Genomic DNA, 22,488 nt, shown 5'->3' on the forward strand with positions numbered 1-22,488 from the left:
TTTTCCAGTTGGTAAAGGATTTGATGGCTGGATTCCTAGATTCCATTTTAGGAGTTGGGTAGGTGGGGGCAGGGCAGCATGTGGTGGGAGAGCTACTTCTCTAATGCTAAAAAATTGTCCCGTCTCACTAAATGCTGTAATCCGTTTATATAAAGGACAAATAATGCTTTTTAAGACATGTTGCGTGAAAGTGCTGAAAGTAAGATATATCTTGGAATGTAGACGTGTGCAGTAAGTTTTCTCTTGGTCTTTAAGGCATTTGAATGAAAATTACCTGTTGAATTCTGGAGAAAATGTATCATTATAAGCTGCCATGAAAGTAATCAGTGCAGTTAGTAAAAGACTCCTTAGTAGCAACCGATTGTATTTAATTGAGCAAATGCCCTTAATCAGGGACAGTAGGAACAGACTGCCACATGATGCAGTATGTTTGTTTAATTAGTCCATGCTTTACACCGCTATCTGGAGCAGTAAATAGGATGTCTATTAGGGTTTAAACCCTGTTCCTCCCCATAAACACTTCCAAGCCTTTAACAAATAAAGGGACAGCTCTTAGGATCTGAGCCTAATTATAGGAGCCATAAACCCCCAAGTTTTAATTATAACCTTTGACTCTCTTTGAGCTCTTTGATCATTTTGTCTTCTGGTCATTTATTTTATTAATGTTTCTGGAATAGTGCAACACAAATTCACAGTCTCTTATCTGAAGTATTTGGGGTCATGTATTACTTAATCCTGCTTATGGGCCTGGGGCATAAAAACATTAGTATTTCTTAACAAAGTGAATGTTTTTTCACATTAATTGGGATCAGCAAAGGCTGCAGATAAACTTTGTCAGTTTTGATCAGGTTTTGCTAATGTTAGTTTAAAAAAAAACGGCTTTTGGATTTCAGATGGTTACTATAAGATTACTTAACACATCCATTTGGTAGTATGTACACGTAGAGAAGGAGATCCAACCAGTCCATTCTAAGGGAGATCGATCCTGGGTGTTCATTGGAAGGACTGATGCTAAAGCTGAAACTGCAGTACTTTGGCCACCTCACGCGACGAGTTGACTCACTGGAAAAGACTCTGATGCTGGGAAAGGTTGGGGTGGGGGAGGAGAAGGGGACGACAGAGAATGAGATGGCTGGATGGCATCACCGACTCGATGGACATGAGTTTGAGTGAACTCCGGGAGTTGGTGATGGACAGGGAGGCCTGGCGTGCTGTGATTCATGGGGTCGCAAATAGTTGGACATGACTGAGCGACTGAACTGAACTGAACTGAACTGACACGTATCACATCATCATGTTGAAAACTTTAAACTTACATAATGTTGCATGTCAGTTACATCTTGTTAAAGCTGGAAAAAAATGAACTTCAGATTTTTGGATAGGCAATTGTGGATCTTTATCACAAAAACATTTAGAGTCTGTTGATTTATTTTAAATATAATTTTGGGCTTCCCTGGTGGCACAGTGGTAAAGAATCCACCTGCCAATGCAGGAGTCATGGGTTCCATCCCTGGAGAAGGAAATGGCAACCCACTCCAGTATTCTTGCCTGGGAAATCCCATGGACAGAGGAGCCTGGCAGGCTACAGTCCATGAGATCGCTAAGAGTCAGGAACGACTGAGCGACAGAGCAGCAGCAGCGTCTGTTTTATAGATGTTTAGCATATATGTATCTTGAAAAGTAAAATCACTAATTTAATTCAGAGACATTAGATTTTATAGGTGTTTTAGATGCTTTTCCGGAGAAGACACTGGCAAGCCACTCCAGTAGTCTTGCCTAGAAAATCCCATGGACGGAGGAGCCTGGTAGGCTGCAGTCCGTGGGGTCGCTAAGGGTCGGACACGACTGAGCGAGTTCACTTCCACTTCTCACTTTCACACATTGGAGAAGGAAATGGCAACCCACTCCAGTGTTCTTGCCTGGAGAATCCCAGGGACGGGGGAGCCTGGTGGGCTTCCGTCTATGGGGTCGCACAGAGTCGGACACGACTGAAGTGACTTAGCAGCAGCAGTAGATGCTTTTCACAGGGAAGGAGGAATATGCCCTGTTTTGCTCCTGACTTTTCCATAGACTTCCAGCTCAGAATCTGTCTTTGTTTCTTACTCTGGCAGCATTAAGATCAAATATTGTCTTATAGTTTGGCCTTTCACTTTTCCCTGCAGTTGTAATCTGTGCTGCTTCTTCCTTAAATGTAGTCCTAGCCTGTATTTTCTCTCCTGCTCTGAGTCCTCTCTTGTAGGGCATGACACAGTTTCAGTAGCTCCTTGTGAGTAGGTGTGCATGGGCTTTGGCCTTGGAGAGACCCAATTTCAAATACTCCTTCTCTTAGTCGTTCAGTTTGCAACTTTGAATGTGTTATTGAAAGTTTTCTTATTTGTAAAACAGAAATATTGACTATCTTATTGATTTACTGTAAACATTAAATGAAATATTCGTAAAACACTTTGTTTTCATGTTCAGTTCAGTTCAGTCGCTCAGTCGTGTCCGACTCTCCGCGACCCTATGAATCACAGCACGCCAGGCCTCCCTGTCCATCACCAACTCCCGGAGTTCACTCAAACTCATGTCCACAGAGTCGGTGATGCCATCCAGCCATCTCATTCTCTGTCGTCCCCTTCTCCTCCCGCCCCCAACCTTTCCCAGCATCAGAGTCTTTTCCAGTGAGTCAACTCGTCGCATGAGGTGGCCAAAGTATTGCAGTTTCAGCTTCAGCATCAGTCCTTCCAATGAACACCCAGGATCGATCTCCCCTAGAATGGACTGGTTGGATCTCCTTGCAGTCCAAGGGACTCTCAAGAGTCTTCTCCAACACCACAGTTCAAAAGCATAAATTCTTCGTCTGTTTTCATGTTAGGAAGAACTTAATAACTAGTGTCTGTTTTTTTCTTCATTCGCCCCTGTGAAGGATCTCATGAAATGTTTTCCAGTGACATACCATCATGGTTGCCTTCCTGTGGTTCCTTAAAATAATAATCAGTGAGGGGCTGGAGAGACAGAAAAGAGTCAAAGACTTTTGGCATTTACAAAAAACAAATTTTGGGGTCCCTTGGCTTGGGAGGCCAGAGGGGGAGGAGGACTGTGGATTTGCTTTCTCTCCCATGACCCTCTTCACACCTGCCAGTGGCCTGGGCTCAACCAGGGCAAAGTAATTTATAGGGATAAAACAGTTTGGTTGCTGATGGTTCTGAACAAATCCTTCTCTTACATTTGAGTTATGTTTTTTTGAACCCTGAGACAGCTGAGGTTTATCCTTGAAGATAAAGGAAATCTTTGGGAAAGTCTGTATTTTGTGTATCCGGCCTCGATTCTTGATGTAGAAATCTTTGGGAAAGTCTGTATTTTATGTATCCGGCCTCGATTCTTGATGTTCAAAATGAAGGGTTTGGATTCCATAATCTAAACACTCCTTTTCAGCTCTTAAAATTGTGTAATGGGAGTAATTATAAGGTGTGTCTAATTCTCTTCTGCAAGCTGGAGAATGAAATGTGTAAGTAGATCTCATAATTTTCGCATTACAAATCAGAAATACGACTCTCATGATGACTGAATATTGTTCCATGTCTGTGCAGAGCTATGGGAATTGATAGAAGCGCTTAGAATGCTTAGTTGTGCAGCGATTGGAAATGATAAGTACCTAGGATCTACATGATGGCAAGGATAAACCTTGTCTTTCATTTGCCTCTCTAGATTTTCCCAGTCAACTTGAAGAGATTAAAATCGTTCTTGCCATTGAGAGATCAAGAGGCAGACCGTTAAGATTTGGGAATTTCAAGAAAATAGGTTAATACTAAAGTGTTGTGATAATTTATAACCAAGATGTGGAGGTATTTTAACATGAAATTCAAGAGATGAATGAAAATATGGATGTTTTTAACCAACAAAAATAGTTAATTGGTTTGACTTTAAAGAATGTATCTAAATGTAAGACCAGAAACTATAAAACTCCATGAGGAGAATGTAGGCAAAACACTCTCCAACATGAATCACAGCAGGATCCTCCATGACCCACCTCCCAGAATATTGGGAACCAAATTAACTAAAATAAACTAAATAATAAACTAAAATAAACTAATGGGGCCTGATTAAAATTAAACCAAAAATAAACTAATGGGGCCTGATTAAAATTAAACGCTCTGCACAGCAAAGGAAACTATAAGCAAGGTGAAAAGACAGCCTTCAGAATGGGAGAAAATAATAGCAAATGAAGCAACTGACAAATTAATCTCCAAAGTATACAAGCGACTCCTGCAGCTCAATTCCAGAAAAATAAACGACCCAATCAAAAAATGGGCCAAAGAACTAAACAGACATTTCTCCAAAGAAGACATACAGATGGCTAACAAACACATGAAAAGATGCTCAACATCCCTCATAATCAGAGAAATGCAAATAAAAACCGCAATGAGGGACCATTTCACGCCAGTTAGAATGGCTGCTATCCAAACGTCTACAAGCAATAAATGCTGGAGAGGGTGTGGAGAAAAGGGAACCCTCTTCCACTGTTGGTGGGAATGCAAACTAGTACAGCCACTATGGAGAACAGTGTGGAGATTCCTTAAAAAACTGGAAATACAACTGTGATGTGATCCAGCAATTGCACTCCTGGGCATACACACCGAGGAAACCAGAATTTAAAGAGACACATGTACTCCAATGTTCATTGCAGCACTATTTATAATAGCCAGGACATGGAAGCAACCTAGATGTCCATCAGCAGACAAATGGATAAGAAAGCTTTGGTACATATACACCATGGAGTATTATTCAGCCATTAAAAAGAATACATTTGAATCAGTTCTAATGAGGTGGATGAAACTAGAGCCTATTATACAGAGTGAAGTAAGCCAGAAAGAAAAACACCAATACAGTATGCATGCGTGCGTGCTAAGTCACTTCAGTTGTGTCCAACTCTGTGTGACCCCACAGACAGAAGCCCACCAGGCTTCCCTGTCCCCGGAATTCTCCAGGCAAGAACACTGGAGTGGGTTGCTATTTCCTTCTCCAGTGCATGAAAGTGAAAAGTGAAAGTGAAGTCGCTCAGTCGTGTCCGACCCTCAGCGACCCCATGGACTGCAGCCTTCCAGCCTCCTCCGTCCATGGGATTTTCCAGGCAAGAGTACTGGAGTGGGGTATACTAACGCATATATATGGAATTTAGAAAGATGATAATGAAAGCCTGTATACGAGACAGCAAAAGAGACACAGATGTATAGAACAGTCTTTTGGACTCTGTGGGAGAGGGCAAGGGTGGGATGGTTTGGGAGAATGGCATTGAAACATGTATATTATCATATGTGAAACGAATCGCCAGTCCAGGTTCGATGCATGATACAGGATGCTCAGGGCTGGTGCACTGGGATGACCCAGAGGGATGGGATGGGGAGGGAGGTGGGAGTAGGTTTCAGGATGGGGAACAGATGTACATCTGGGGCGGATTCATGTCAATGTATGGCAAAACCAATACAATATTGTAAAGTAATTAGCCTCCAATAAAAATAAATTAAAAAAAAATTTTTTGTAGCATTAAGACAAGTACATTTTTGACAATTTGGAAAAGAAAATTTGCATTACAAAAACAGCTTCTGTGTCTGAAGTTCTTTTTTTTTTTTTATTCTTTATTTTTTTTTTTTAATTTCTAAAAAAGAATTTTATTAAAAAAGCACAAATGCAAAGAAATGAACAGAGGAAAATTTATGTGTCGAACCTGGACTGGTCACTTATGATAATATACATGCTACAATTCCATTCTCCCCAATCATTCCACCTTCACCCTCTCCCACAGAGTCCCAAAGACTGTTCTAAATGCCTATGTCTCTTTTGCAGTCTCTTATACAGGGTTCAGGTTACCATTTTTCTAAATTCCATATATATGCGTTAATATACAGTATTGATGTTCTTCTTTCTGGCTTACTTCACTCTGTATAATTGGCTCCAATTTCATCCACCTCATTAAAACTGATTCAAATGCATTCTTTTTGATGGCTGAGAAATACTCCATTGTGTATATGTACCAAAGCTTTCTTATCCATTCATCTGCAGATGGACATCTAGGTTGCTTCCATGTCCTGGCTATTATAAACAGTGCTGCAATGAACATTGGAGTACATGTGTCTCTTTCAATTCTGGTTTCCTTGGTGTGTATGCCCAGGAGTGCGATCGCTGGATCATATGGCAGTTCTATTTCCAGTTTTCTGAGGAATCTCCACACTGTTCTCCATAGTGGCTGTACTAGTTTGCATTCCCACCAACAGTTCTTTCACAAACCTGTTGAATATATGAATTTGGCTTTATGATGTGGTTACTTTAATAGACTTCATTACAGTTAAAGAAAATCTTGATGTGAAATGTATAAAGAAATAGGTGATTTAAGTAGGGACTTAAATAAATGTTCTGTTTGTTATCTTCAGTATCTTTAATTAAACAAAATTGAAAATATTATATGCTTAATCTGCCAGGTTTCTAGGACAGTGGAATTTCTCCACTGTGGGGTAGGAAGAAGATGGTATAGTACTAGTGGTGTTATATATTATGTGGTATAGTCCAGATTTATAATTTTATGATGTAATGTAATTTTAAATTTGAAAAATAAGTTTTTTTTTTCTCTCAGAAGCCACTGAAAATTAAATTTACCAAAATCTTTGGTAGGTTTAAGAGCGGTAGATACAGTATAGTACAGTTCAGTCGCTCAGTCGGGTCCAGTTCTTTGCAACTTCATGGACCACAGCACGCCAGGCCTCCCTGTCCATCACCAACTCCTGGAGTTTACTCAAACTCATGTCCATTGAGTCGGTGATGCCATCCAGCTACCTCATCCTCTGTTGTCCCCTTCTCCTGCTTTCAATCTTTCCCAGCCTCAGGGTCTTTTCAAATGAGTCAGTTCTTCACATCAGGTGGCCAAAGTATTGCAGTTTCAGATTCATCATCAGTCCCTCCAATGAATATTCAGGACTGATTTCCTTTAGGATGGAGTGGTTGGATCTCCTTGCTGTACAAAGGACTCTCAAGAGTCTTCTCCAACATCACAGTTCAAAAACATCAATTCTTCAGCACTCAGCTTTCTTTATAGTCCAACTCTCACATCCATACATGACCACTGGAAAAACCATAGCCTTGACTAGGCAGACCTTTGTTGGCAAAGTAATGTCTCTGCTTTTTGATATGCTGACTCGGTTGGTCATAACTTTTCTTCCAAGGAGCAAGCATCTTTTAATTTCATGGCTGCAGTCACTATCTGCAGTGATTTTTGGAGCCCAAAAAATAAAGTCTCTCACTGTTTCCACTGTTTCCTCTTCTATTTCCCATGAAGTGATGGGACCAGATGCCATGATCTTAGTTTTCTGAATGACGAGCTTTAAGCCAACTGTTTTCACTCTCCTCTTTCACTTTCATCAAGAGGTTCTTTAGTTCTTCTTCGTTTTCTGCCATAAGGGTGGTGTCATCTGCATATCTGAGGTTATTGACATTTCTGCTGGCAGTCTTGATTCCAGCTTGTGCTTCCTCCAGCCCAGGGTTTCTCATGATGTATTCTGAATATAACTTAAATAAGTAGGGTGACAATTTACAGCCTTGATGTACTCCTTTCCCTATTTGTAACCAGTCTGTTGTTCCATGTCCAGTTCTAACTGTTGCTTCCTGACCTGCATACAGATTTCTCAAGAGACAGGTCAGGTGGTCTGGTATTCCCATCTCTTGAAGAATTTTCCACAGGTTGTTGTGATCCACACAGTCAAAGGCTTTGGCATAGTCAACAAAGCAGAAATAGATGTTTTTCGGTAACTCTCTTGCTTTTATGGTGATCCAGCAGATGTTGGCAATTTGATCTCTGGTGCCTCTGCCTTTTCTAAAACAAGCTTGAACATCTGGAAGTTCATGGTTCACATACTGTTGAAGCCTGTCTTGGAGAATTTGAACATTACTAGTGTGTGAGATGGGAGAAGGCAGTGGCAACCCACTCCAGTACTCTTGCCTGGAAAATGCCATGGACGGAAGAACCTGGTAAGCTGCGGTCCATGGGGTCGCTAAGGGTCGGACACGACTGAGCGACTTCACTTTAACTGTTCACTTTCGTGCATTGGAGAAGGAAATGGCAACCCACTCCAGGGTTCTTGCCTGGAGAATCCCCGGGACAGTGGAGCCTGGTGGGCTGCCGTCTGTGGGGTCGCACAGAGTTGGACACGACTGAAGCGACTTAGCAGCAGTAGCAGCAGCATGTGAGATGAGTGCAATTGTGCGGTAGTTTGAGCATTCTTTGGCATTGCCTTTCTTTGGGATTGGAATGAAGACTGACCTTTTCCAGTCCTGTGGCCACTGCTGAGCTTTCCAAATTTGCTGGCATAATGAGTGCAGCACTTTCGCAGCATCATCTTTTAGGATTTGGATTAGTTCAATTGGAATTCCATCACCTCCACTAGCTTTGTTCGTAGTGCTGCTTCCTAAGGCCCACTTGACTTCTCATTCCAAGATGTCTGGCTCTAGGTGAGTGATCACACCATCGTGATTATCTGGGTCATGAAGATCTTTTTGTACAGTTCTCCTGTGTATTCCTACCACCTCTTCTTAATATCTTCTGCTTTTGTTAGGTCCATACCATTTCTGTACTTTATTGAGCCCATCTTTGGATGAAATGTTCCCTTGGTATCTCTAATTTTCTTGAAGAGACCTCTAAGTCTTTCCCATTCTATTTTTTCCTCTATTTCTTTGCACTGATCACTGAGGAAGGCTTTCTTATCTCTAGTTGTTATTCTTTGGAACTCTGCATTCAAATGAGTATATCTTTCCTTTTCTCCTTTACTTTCTGCTTCTCTTCTTTTCACAGCTATTTGTAAGGCCTCCTCAGACAGCCATTTTGATTTCTTTGCATTTCTTTTTCTTGGGGATGGTCTTGATCCATGTCTCCTGTACAATGTCACGAACCTCCGTCCATAGTTCTTCAGGTACTCTATCAGATATAATCCCTTGAATCTATTTCTCTCCTCCACTGTACAATTGTAAAGGATTTGATTTAGGTCATACCTGAATGGTCGAGTGGTTTTCCCTACTTTCTTCAATTTCAGTCTGAATTTGGCATTAAGGAGTTCGTGATCTGAGCCACAGTCAGCTCCTGGTCTTGTTTTTGCTGACTGTATAGAGCTTCTCCATCTTTGCTGCAAAGAATATAATCAATCTGATTTTGGTAGATGATAGATAACTATTTTCTAATGGAGTCAGGGAGCAAATGAGACTTTTATGTTTATAAAAAGGGGCATGAATTAAACATCATATTGCGATGATTCAAGAACTATTCTAATTCTAAAGTGTTTACATTGTAAATATTCTGTGTATGGAGATAAGTAATTTAGGTTCCTATATGTCACTGATTTTTGGTTTGTTCGTTGCGTAATATCTTAGTCTGTGATGGATGGCAGGGAGAACCATAACAGGATTTGCATAGATCAATCTTATTTGAGAACTGATTATAATTTGAATTATGAATACTCCCCTTTTAGCACTGCTGCTGTTGCTGCTGCTGAGTCGCGTCAGTCGTGTCCGACTCTGTGCGACCCATGGTTTGCAGCCTACCAGGCTTCTCCATCAATGGGATTTTCCAGGCAAGCGTACTGGAGTGGGGTGCCATTTCCATCTCCCCCTTTTAGAACTATTGGGTAGCAAAACTTAATTCTTACTTGTATTGCTTACATTGTTGAAGTAAGTTATGTAGAGTCCAAAAAGCATTAGTTGCAAAAATGTACTTGGGGAGGAAATTCTGAAACAAATACCGATTTTTTTTCAATGACAGTTGCTGATTGTGAGTTGTTATTCTCCCATCCTTTTGATTTGATTTGATTTACAGTATTTTGTTAGTTTCAGGTGTCCGGCTTCCGATTCTCTTCCATTATAGGTTAATTCCAGATAATGAATATAGTAACAATACAGAATATACTGTACTGCTATACAGTAAATTCTAATTTATTTTATATATAGTCATGTGTGTCTGTTAATCCCATAGTCCTAATTTATTCCCCTCTCCCCTTTCCCCTTTGATAACCATAACTTTGTTTTCTATGTCTGTGAGTCTGTTTCTGTTTTGTAAGTAAGTTCATTTGTACCAATATTTTAAGATTCCACATATAGGTGGTATCTTTTAAATGTCTTTCTCTGACTTACTTCAGTTAGTATGATAATCTCTGGATTCGTTCATGTTGTTATAAATGTCAGGATTTCATTCTTTCTTGTGGCTGAGTAGTATTCCTTTGCATAAATATACCTGTTGAGCCAAGAAGGCAGAGATTGGGTTTCGGGGCTGCTGAAGCAGTGAGACTTGCAGCACAACCGAGGCAGGGCTTCCCTGGTGGCTCAGTTAGTAAAGAATCTGCCTGCAATGTGGGAAACCTGGGTTCAGTCCCTGGGTCAGGAAGATCCCCTGGAGAAGGAAATGGCAACCCACTCCAGTAATTTTGCATGGAGAATTCCACGGACAGAGGAGCCTGGTGGGCTACAGTCCATGGGGTCACAAAGGGTCGGACACGACTGAGTGACTAACGCTTTCACTTTCAGGCAACGGAAGATGTGAGGGTGTCCCCAGGGCTCCTTGGACTGCATTTGTGCAGGACAAGACTCTGAGGCCTGGTTGAGAGTGGTACAATAGGTTTGAGAGTGGATTGAAGGTACTAGGGGTTATTCACTGTTGAATGATGACATTCCAGCCTAGCTAAAGTGGAGAAATCTTGTTAACATCTTAGGTATGTAACTAAGACACCAGAAACACATGCTTTTGGAAAATAGGACACACTGTACAGAAAGCATGTTGGCAATTTGTTTACAGTCAGGAAGTGGGAAATCACACAGAATTGGACAGGAGAAGTTTAAAGAATTGTTAAACTTTAATAGAGAAGTAGCTAAAAAAAAAAATGTCCATGTATGGCAAAACCAATACAGTATTGTAAAGTAATTAGCCTACAAATAAAACAAATAAATTTATATTAAAAAATAATAAAATAAACTTCTAAAAAAAATGCAGAGTGAACTCTAAAGGGTACCCTAGGGCTGAGGGAGATTACCAAAGAAAGGGTAGAATTGGAAAAGGGATCCTTTCCCCAAGGCTAGGCTTCAGATCTCATTGGAAAAGGCATGGTTTCATCCCACTGGATGGTGAAGTTGAGTGGACTCGCTGGACCACACTGGTTCACAGATAGCAGATAACAGGAAACAGCCCTCTCTCTGGTTCACAGGCTAGCTGAGGCTAAAGACTGGTGAGCTCAATGGGGGTCAGGGCATTCATTGGGAGCTGGCCTGCTGCCAGATTGGTGCACAGTGTGAGATACCCATGTTGCAGTTAACGCAGGAAGCATCTCTCTGAGGCACAGCTGAGCACAGCGGGATACACGAGAAAGCAGAGGGAGTCCGGGAGCTGCTGGTGGGAGGCTTGCAGTGCACTGGTGTCTGCATTAGGAGGACTGTGGCGAGGTGATCTCTGGACTCAGGCTGGGGCTTTGAGGTTGTTGAAGGAGTGTGCACTTTGGGTTTGCTGCTGGACCCCTGTGCCACCAGATAGCCCCATGTTCAGGGACCACTGCACACCCTTCCTCCTGCAGCGTCCCTCTGATGCCCTCTGATGATTGAACATTGTGCTCACTGTGAAGGAGAAATGCTTAGTTTTCGATCCATTTTCTCAGCAAATACTAAGGGTGAATTTTCAGTTGAAAGGCAGTGGGTTGTTAATTGGTCCAAAAAAACTGGACTGGACCTGCCCAATAGAGCTTAAAATTGAGCCTCAAAAAGATAAGAAGAGGTGCCTGCTGGAATCAGGCTCTTAACATTCTAAAGGAAAACAGCATTATTCAGACTCCTTAAATCATTCACAAGTCCAGCATACAGCAACAAATTATTGGAAATAAGCAAAGAACTGTGATTTATAATCCAGAATATAAACTTTCACTAGAAACATGCCTTTAGATGATGCTGATGTTGGAATTAGCAAATAAGAACATTGAAGCTTCTGAAACAAAAATATTGTCTGGATGGGGAATCTCAGAAAAGTGGAAACTGAAAAAAATCAAGTGGAAAACCAAGGGCTAAAAAAGTATAGTATCTGAAACAGAAACGTTTATTGGATAAACTTAAAAGCTGACTAGAGTTGGCAGAAGAAAAAGGTCAGTTTTATTTATTTATTTATTTATTAAAACTCAGTGTGAATTTTTTGAAAAAGGAAAATAAATGGGAGAAAACAAGCAGAGCCTCAGTAACTTGTGGACAATCTCAAGCCATCTAACTTATGTATAAATGAAGTTCTGAAAGAGAGAGAGAATGTGGCACAAAAACTTTTTGAAAAAAAAGTGGTTGAAAGTTTTCTGCAATTGGTGGAAAACATCAGCCTACAAATTCAAGAAGCCCAGTAAATACAAGAAAGGATAAATCCAAAGAAAACCACAGTTAGAACCTGGCACATAGTAGCCAACCTGTTGAAAATTTATGATAGAGAGGAACCTTAAAAGCAGAGAGATGGGGAGAGGAAGAGGAAACAGTAGGGGAGTAATAAGAGTGATGACTGTCTTCTCAAGCACATTATGAGCTAGAAGCAATGGAGTAGCATTTTTAAGAGAGAAAAAATGTAGAAACATGTCTATTAATCTAGAATTCTATAGTCAAACAAAAATAAAGGTGAAGTGAAGACATTTCAGGTGAGTGAAAGTTGAGTTTTATTAATGAGGAAAAAAAGTTTTTCAGGAATCCTGTAGACAGCTTCCCAAGAGATTGTTATTTGCTCAGGCACCCATGCTGTATTGCTGGGAAAGCAAGGACATAACATTTTCATCAAGGGGGAGGTTTCTGCCATCAAGGAATAGGGAGATCAGGACAGAGAGAAATCGGTTGTTGTGGAGGCAGCGAGCAGTGTTTGCCACATGTGAATTAAATTAATCTTATAATCAGAAAAAAATGACAAAGCTATTTGTTCTTTGCTACACAGACGAAAGTAAAGCAGAAAATAAGTCATTTGTTGTTAGGTTGGCCATTTACAGATTCTTATAGGGGTTCGTAGAAAACTTTTAGGCATCGTCTTGTAGCCCTTCAGTATGCATTCAGTTTCCTGATAATCATGCTAGCCAGTGGCATAAAAAGTAAGGAACGGAATGCATCTTGACCTCAGTCTGCCGGATGGACAGACCGTTCTTTCTGGGCTTTAACAACCATCTTCTGGGCAGCGTGTCATCCTTCAGAGAGGAAAGCAGTTTTCTTTAGAAATTCTGGTCAGGAAGCAATTAATTCAACTGTGATTGTCAGGAAATACTTCACAGAGTAATAGTAATAGTGGCAGTAATAATGACTTTCCTTTATTGAAGACCAGGTAGTATCCTGAGTACTTGCAAAACTTCCAACAGTCTTATGCATTAAGTGTTATCATTCTCATTTTTATAAATTAGGAAACTGAGGCTTGTATAAGGAAATTGCTTAAGATCCTTCCATCAGTGAGGGGCAAAGCTAGGATTCAAATCTAGGACAGCCTGACTTGAAAGCCTGTGTTCTTAACCAGATACCAGTGGCCATGGCTGACTTGCATTCACTTCATTAAAACATATTACCTGTTCAGTAGTTTATAAGTTGATTCACACTAGGCTTTCTTGGAAGAATGACATTTCCTTTGCTTACTCATGGCTGTTAAAAATCATAAAGTTTTCTAATAAGGGAACCATTCATTAAAATATACATTGAAACCATTTAGGTCACCTGCAGGAGAAAGCTGACTCCATGTTTGTTGTGTTTACATTTAATTTACTCATATAACTTCTAAAAGAAGTCAGAGAAGCAATTAAATTTTCTGACAGTTTTATAAGGCTGAGTTATAACTGGCCCATGTCACCAATATACTTTTGAAATATATTCCTGGTTTATTGACCAGTTGGCACTTGAATGATTTAAGCATCCAGACATAAATATATAATGAGCAAAGTAAGTTCACCGAAGTTCAGAAAACTTAGACTGCCCTTTTAATTTAACTCTGTAATCAGTAGCTATTTTTCATGAGGCAGAAAAGATTTTACATTTAAGTGGAATTGCAGAGTACTTAATTGATGATTTGATTCTGACTGACCCCTTGATACAAATTGAGTCTGAACAAATGGAATTCTTCTGTGTGTCTGCTGCAAAGGGGCAGAGGGAAATGAGCAGATATTTCATGAAGAGCTGAGTCTGGGGTGGATGGAGGAAGAGGTGGTGTATGTGGAGAACAAAGGTCTTCTAGCTTCATGCTTTGCCATCTGGTGCATACAGAACTACACAGCTCACTGCAAGCAGAAGTAATACTGTAGTGGAAAAAGAGGTAGTTATAGGGCCTTGGGGTTCTTTCTCTTTAGCTGGCTCATGAGGAAAGCAAACTCGGCTAGTGCTCAGGAGACTTTTTAACGATCCACGTCTGGATGTGGCACACATCACTTTGGCTTTCATTTCTTTGGTCAGAACTCAGTTGTAGGGAGACTGAGAATTGTATTAAACTATGTGTTTAGGAAGAAAGATAGTACAAGGTATATAGAAACACAGGTCTATGGAAAACTAAGCAAGCAGAAAACAAATTAAGGCAGTTATTAACTCTAGGAAAAACAGTTGTACAAGGAGAGGAGTAAAATAAAGATGATAACAGGCAACATTCTTTGTGTACTTATTCTGTGCCAGGTACTATTCTAAGTCCTCAGTTTTTTCATATGTTAATTTTATTAAGTATATACAGTAAATATGATTGTAATCCCCATTTTACAGATAAATAGTTATTTCACCAAAGTATTGATACCACAGTGTTTATTGAATAAATGGGATAGGGAATGAAGATAGTGGAGTAGGAGCCAAATATCTTCTTTTATAGTAGGAAATAATGATGTGGAAATTATGTCTATAATTTTGAACATGACAAATTTGAACTGTGTAGGTCCACTTATATGCAGGTTTTTATCCAGTAAATGTGTACAGTACTACATGATTTGTGCTTGATTGAATCCATGGATGCAGAGCCTTGAATATGGTGGGCTGCTGACTATGGGACTTGAGCATCCCCAGATACTGAGGGATGACAGTATATAATATCTAAAATTAACAGTCAAGTTACAGCTGTACACACATACTGTTTAGAAATACAGAGGTAAGTATCAGTAGAAACAGCTAGAAAAGTTGAAAATCCTCAGGGTGACCTATTCAAATATAGGGTATGGGGTTGCCTTCATACTCTTGGACTTTCTGAACTATGTTGATGTAAAAATAAAGTACTTGGTAGAAGAGATGCTATCAAGAGAGATGAAATGAAATGATATGAAGTGGTTGTCATTTATACATCTGTTCACATAGAACTGAGATGGTTTTGTAAATCACTAAATAATGGAGCTGTACACTGAGAGGGAACTGAGACCAAACGTGTGGACCTGGGTTTGTCCTACACTCTGTTGGCTGAGTCACTTAACCTTTGAGGATTCACTTCCTTCTTGTTTTTAATGATGCTCTCTTCCAGTTACTTTAACTTCTAGATTTCTATAGTTCTAGGTGTTAGACCAAGTGATTTTTGTTTTTAAACAGTAAGTCAATGTGACGGTATAGGCTACAGAGCTACCTTTGAAAGCAGCTGGCTGTTAAGTCACAGCCAACACCTTGTTTTCTGCTTCCCAGATCCATATACGTATATACTTGTAGATTTTTTTTGGAAGGGGAGAGGTTGCCAGGTTTTTTTTTTTTTTTCTGGCTTCCCAAGATGATGATTTTAATCTGTTGAAATTTTCTACTGATAGATGTTGATTATATAAGAAGTATATGCATTTATTATCCACTTACTACTTCTAAGTGCTGGTCATGAAATCGTGGTTGTCTAATATGACCATTTCTGTTCTAGGTCCAGTGGCATTGCAGAGCACGGATGGTTGCGGGAGCCAACTTCTACATTGTTGGACGAGACCCTGCTGGCATGCCCCATCCAGAAACAGGGAAGGATCTTTATGAGCCGACTCATGGCGCCAAAGTGCTGACCATGGCCCCGGGCCTGATCACCTTGGAGATAGTTCCCTTTCGGGTTGCCGCTTACAACAAGAAAAAGAAGCGGATGGACTACTACGACTCTGAGCAGTAAGTCTCACACTCTCTGCATAAATCTGTGAGACACCTCGTGTTCTAAGCTGCTTCTAGGGTTTTAGTGTATTGCTTCATCCTTACAACAGCTTCCCAATGGCAGGCTTTGTTGTACCAATTTCAGAGACAGGCAAACCAAAGAAACTAATTTCTCAATACTTTAGAAGTTAGAAGTAGAAATAAAAATTGAATCTGGTTTCATGGTTCATGATCTTAGGAATTTTGTTGGGAAGTGTTTTAAGGCAGTGATGACATTTCTGTCTGCCCTATAGAAGTAGTCCAAGGACTCAGCAATGACTTTGCTAGTTAGCACAAGGGATCTATGTAATAAGAGAGTGACTAATGTTTGTGCAGTCATTGTGTGACAGGCACTGTGCTAATTGCAGTATAGGTATTAAGTTAATACTTGTAATTAATGCCCTATACTAATCCTGTGAAGTAGGTGCAGTTATCCCCATTTTGTAGATTGGTAGTAAACTGAGGCGTACAAAGTTCAAATACTCTTGTAATGTCACAGATCCAGTGAATGGCAGCTCGCTGGGTATGCTGACCACTAAGAGTGCAACTTCATTCTTCAAAGATCTTAGAAGGAGCAAAAAATGAACAACCTTTTCGTGCAAATTATTGGTAATGTTGAGCATGTATCTATCTTCTTTTGACTGGCAAAATTTTATTAGTTGCTATCTATAGATAATATCCATACAGGTATACCTCGAGATATTGTGGGTTCAGTTCCAAACCACTGAAATTAAAGTGAGTAATCCCAATAAAGCAAGTCACATAAAATTTTTTTGTTTCCTAGTACAGATAAAAGTTACGTCTACATATTCTATAGTATATTAAGCACACAGTAGTAGTATTTCTAAAAAAGTAATTTACACACCTTAATTTAAAAAACTTTATTGCTTAAAAATGTTAACCATCCTCTGAGCCTTCAATGAGTTGTGATGTTTTTGCTGGTGGAGGGTCTTGCCTACATGTTGATGGCTGCTGACTGATTAGGGTGGTGGTTGCTGAAGGTTGGGCTGTGGTAGTATCTTAAAATAAGACAACAGTGAAGTCTGCCACATCCATCAACTCTTTCACTGATGAGCTCTCTGTAACACACAATGTTGTTTAATAAAGCTTCTTTCAAAATTGGACTCAGTCCTTGCAAACTGTGCTGCCGTTTTATCAGCTAAAGTTTATGTAATATTCTAAATTCTTTGTTGTCATTTCAAAATCTTACCAGGAGTAGATTCCATCTCAAATAACCACTTTCTTTGCGTGTTAGAAGCAAGTCTTTAGCCATTTAGGTTTTATCATGAGATTGCAGCAATTCAGTCACATCCTCAGACTCCACTTCTAATTCTGTTTCTCTTGCTGTTTCTACCACACCTGCAGTTCTTTCCTCCACTGAAGCCTCGAACCCCTCAGGTCACCCATGACGTTTGGAATTAGCTTCTTCCAAACTCCTGTGAATGCTGGTATTTTGACCTCTCCCCAGGAATCACAGATATTCTTCACAGCATCTAGAATGGTGAATCCTTTTTAGAAGGTTTTCAGTCAACTTTGCCCAGATTCATCAGAGGAATCACTATCTGTGGCAACTATAGCTTTATAAACTGTATTTCTTAAATAAGAAAACTTGGAAGTGGAAATTAGTCCTTTATCCATAACTTTAGCAGGCGTGAAAATAACATTAATCTTGTTGCACACCTCCATCAGAGCTCTTGGGTGACCAGGTGCATTGTCAATGAGCAATGTCAATATTTTGAAAAGAATCTTTTTTTCTGAGCAGAAGGTTTTAATAATGGGCTGAAGATGCTCTGTAAAACCATGTTGTAAAAAGATATGCTGTCGTTCAGACTTTGTTGTTCCATTTATACAGCAGAGGCAGAGTAGATTTAGCATCGTTCTTAAAGACACTGGGATTTTTGGAATGGTCCATGAACACTGACTTCAACTTAAAGTCATCAGCTGCAGTAATCTCTAACAAGAGTCAGCCTGTCCTTTGAAGCCGTGAAGCTAGGCATTGACTTCTCCTCTCTAGCTATGAATGACATCATCTAGACGGCATCATCTTCCAATAGAAGGCTATTTCATCTACATGGAAAATCTGTTGTTTAGTGTGAAAGTATTAGTTGCTCAGTTGCGTCTGACTCTTTATGACTCCATGGACTGTAGCACACCAGGCTCCTCTGTCCATGGAATTCTACAGGCAAGAGTACTGCAGTGTGTTTGCCATTCCCTTCTTTAGGGAGGGAATGAACCCAGGTCATCTGCATTGCAGGCAGATTCTTTGCCGTCTAAGGCACCAGGGAAGTCCGTTGTTTAGTGTAGCCACCTTCATTAATGATCTTAGCTAGATCTTCTGGATAACTTGCTGCAGCTTCTATATCAGCACTTGCTGCTTCACCTTGTACTTTTATGTTATGGAGATGGCTTCTTTCCTTAAACCTTATGAACCAACCTCTGCAGGCTTCAGACTTCTCTTTTTAATCTTCCTCACTTCTCTTAGTCTTCACAGAATTGAAGAGCGTTGGGGCCTTGCTCTGAATTAGGCTTTGGCTGAAAGGTTTATTGTAGCTGGTTTGATCATCTATCCAGACCACTAATACTTTCTCCATATGAGCAATAAGGCTTGTTTGGCTTGCTTATCATTCATGTGTTCGATGGAGTAACACTTTTAATTTACTTCAGTAACTTTCTTTGCATTCACAACTTGGCTGCTTGACACGAGAAGCCTAGCCCATCTCAGTTTTCAACATGCCTTCCTCACTAATAAGCTTAATCATTTCTAGCTTTTGATTTAAAGTGAGACATGTGCACTTTTGACTTGAAAACTTAGAGGCCATTGTAGATTATTAATTGACCTGGTTTCAATATTGTTGTGTCTCAGGGAATAGGGAGGCCTGAGGAGAGGGAGAGAGATGGGGGAACTGCTAGTTAGTGGAGCAGTCAGAACACATACATTTATTTAGTTCACCATCATTATATGGGCATGGTTCATGGGGCTCTAAAACAATTTCAGTAACCTCCAAGATCACAGATCACCAAATATAATAGTAATGAAAACGTGTGTGTGTGTTAGTCGGTCAGTTGTGTCCGACTCTTTGCGACCGCATGGACTGTAGCTGTCCAGGCTCCTCTGTCCATGGGATTCTCCAGGCGAGGATACTGGAGTGGGTTGCCATTTCCTTCTCTGATTTTAAGAACTAGGTAAGCCAAAAAAAAAAAAAAAAAAACCAATTGCAAAATACAGGACTTTAAGAAAAATAATAAACATTAAATATTTCCTAGAATTTTGAGATGGAATAGACCTTAGATATCCTTTAGACAAGCCATTAGTTTTATCAGTAGAGAAACTGAATAACTTTAGCAAAGATTGCATTAAGTCTTCTTCTCAACTAACACCGTTTCTCTAGCCCTCTATTTTTCTTATTATTTATTTAGATCCCAATTAGAAAATTTAAATTTATTTTTAACATCTTGTTTAATTTGATCTAAAGACCTTTCAGCTCTTTTAATTGCTGATTCTGTCATCCTTGCTGTATGCTAATTAAATTTTTAGATAACATGACTTTCAAGGTTATTGTTCAAGTCATTATAATAGAATTATTAAACTAGACTTCATAGAGGACAGAACTCACTAGAAACCTTACGATGTACAATTCAGCTTCCGTTAGACATAGTATTATTCAATTAAATACAAATCCTCAAAATTATATTAGTTTCCAGCTCCCATTTTTATCATGTCTACAGAGATGATGTAGTTTGCTAGGTTGAGTTTCTGGTTTTGGGGGAGTCATAACAGTGATAGATTAAATATTTTTTTTAATTATTATTATTGTAGGATTGGATTCTTTAAGCTCGGAGGGAGGGGTCGGGAGGAACGGGGAGCGGGAAAGATCCGCCGGGCCGCCGGCACGGCCGGGCCTGCCCCGGCCCGCCTCGGGTTGAATCCTCCGGGCGGACTGCGCGGACCCCACCCGTTTACCTCTTGACGGTTTTGCGCCCTCTTGAACTCTCTCTTCAGGGTTCTTTTCAACTTTCCCTTGTGGTGCTTGTTGACTATCGGTCTCGTGCCGGTATTTGGCCTTGGATGGAGTTTGCCACCCGCTTTGGGCTGCATTAAAAAAAAAAAAAAAAAAGCTCGGAAAACAAAATTATTGAATGTTTCTAGGGAAAACTAAGATCATGGCATCTGGTCGCATCACTTCATGGGAAATAGATGGGGAAACAGTGGAAACAGTGTCAGACTTTATTTTTTTGGGTTCCAGAATCACTGCAGATGGTGATTGCAGCCATGAAATTAAAAGACGCTTACTCCTTGGAAGGAAAGTTATGACCAACCTAGATAGCATATTAAAAAGCAGAGACATTACTTTGCCAACAAAGGTCCGTCTAGTCAAAGCTATGGTTTTTCCAGTGGTCATGTATGGATGTGAGAGTTGGACTGTGAAGAAAGCTGATCACCGAAGAATTGATGCTTTTGAACTGTGGTGCTAGAGAACTCTTGAGAGTCCCTTGGACTGCAAGGAGATCCAACCAGTCCATTCTAAAGGAGATCAGTCCTGGGTGTTCATTGGAAGGACTGATGCTAAAGCTGAAACTGCAATACTTTGGCCACCTCATGCAGAGCTGACTCACTGGAAAAGACTCTGATGCTGTGAGGGATTGGGGGTGGGAGGAGAAGGGGACGACAGAGAATGAGATGGCTGGATGGCATCACTGACTCTGTGGACATGAGTTTGAGTGAACTCCGGGAGTTGGTGATGGACAGGGAGGCCTGGCGTGCTGTGATTCATGGGGTCGCAGAGTCGGACACGACTGAGCGACTGAACTGAACTGAGGTATTACTCTGATCTCTTTTCCTTGATTTTAATTCTGTTACTAGTGTTGATCCTACACACGCAAATTCAAGTCTCTTTTCTGTCCTTCCTCTCTTCGTTCTGCCAAAATGATGTTTTTTTCCTTCTAAGATTTTTGATACTTTTACTTTACTGATCAGTTTCTTTCTGTTCAGAATTAGATCTAGAACAGTTTCCCCTAGAAATGTCTCTATTTTGTTATGCTAGAGTCGGAATAGCAAAAGAGCGCAGTCTTTGAAGCCCAAGGGAATGGAATCACATTCCTGCCCCACCACTCCTGTAGCTGTGTGACCTCGGGTAAATCACTTTCCTCTTCCTGCCCTACTTTCCTCAGCTTCAGAATGGGGTATAGTGATCGTGCTGTATGTATCTTCATAGAGTGGTTGAGGATCAAATCAGCTCATATATGTCATTTGCAAAGAGTGTTAACTGGAACCTAGTAAGTACTAGAAATGTGTATATTGTTATCATATATATAATATATATAATGAGAAGGTATGAACAATTGTGAGGATTATCAAAATGTGCCACACAGACACAACCGGAGCAGACACTGTTGGAAAAATGGTGCCAATAGACTTTCTCAAGCAGGGTTGCCACAGACCTTCTATTTGTGCAAGATACAGTAAAGTGAAGTGCCGTAAATGAGGGAAGCCCGTAGGCAGTACACCCTGTAAGTGCAGAGCAGCCGGGTGAGGCTCTCGAGGCAGAAGTTATGCGTGCTAGCCCCATGCTTGCTGAGTGACTTGAGATTCCTGTGTCATCTCTGGCCTTGTTTCTTCATCTCCAGAAGGGTGGCAGTGGATGAACTGATTTCCTTCTAGCTCAAAATCTGTAGTTCTTTCCATAATCTGTAGCTCCTAGCTATTTTCCGTTAGTAGGAGTTTCATGGCTTGTTGATTAATGCTTATTTCATGCAAATTGCACCTGCTTATTTAGTACTCTTGCTTTTTTAGTATAAATTGCACTTCAGGCTGAGCAAGTAGTTGCCTCTTAGTTTCTGTGAGGGCTGGTTCCAGGACGCTTGCACAGATACCAAAGCCTTCCGATACTTGAGTCTCTTATATAAAATGGTGTAGTATTTGTATATGGCTTACACACATCCTCCAGTGTACTTTTAATTATCTCTAGATTATTTTTAATACCTAATACAATATAAATGCTACGTAAATTATATATATTGTTGCCTGCCCATGATAAATTCAGGTTTTATTTTTTGACTTTTTTTTTTCAGTGTCAGTTGTTATTTATCTTCTTTCACTTTTTATTTTGTTTATTTGGATCCTTTCTCCTTTCCTCTTGATGAGCTTGGCCAGAGGTTTATTGATTTTGTTTACCCTTTCAGAAAACCCACTCTTGGTTTTACGAGTTTACATTTTGGGGACTTTCTGGAACTCTCTTATCGCCCCCTGAAAGAGGTTGTTTGAATCCTTGGATGCAGAAACCATGGATTTGGAGGACCAGCTCTCTTTTTTAATTTTTATTTTCTCAGTTCATCTCTACTAATGGGGGCTGATTGAAACTTAAGTCTTACAGCTTCTCATCTGAGAAAACTCATCCT

The 22,488-nt window shown here is 40.2% G+C and overlaps 1 protein-coding gene across 1 annotated transcript in view; it reads left to right on the plus strand.

Annotated features, from left to right (window-relative positions):
- PAPSS1 (3'-phosphoadenosine 5'-phosphosulfate synthase 1) overlaps nt 1–22,488 on the plus strand; it is a 116,234-nt gene that overhangs the window by 80,978 nt on the left and 12,768 nt on the right. The window contains exon 11 of the mRNA XM_055434612.2: nt 15,842–16,071. Within this exon, the coding sequence (XP_055290587.1) occupies nt 15,842–16,071 (230 nt within the window). The remainder of the gene's footprint in view (nt 1–15,841; nt 16,072–22,488) is intronic.

The sequence above is a fragment of the Moschus berezovskii genome, chromosome 5 (genome assembly GCF_049115385.1).
Source record: "Moschus berezovskii isolate FMDL1 chromosome 5, NW_MosBer_1.0, whole genome shotgun sequence".
NCBI lineage: Eukaryota > Metazoa > Chordata > Mammalia > Artiodactyla > Moschidae > Moschus > Moschus berezovskii.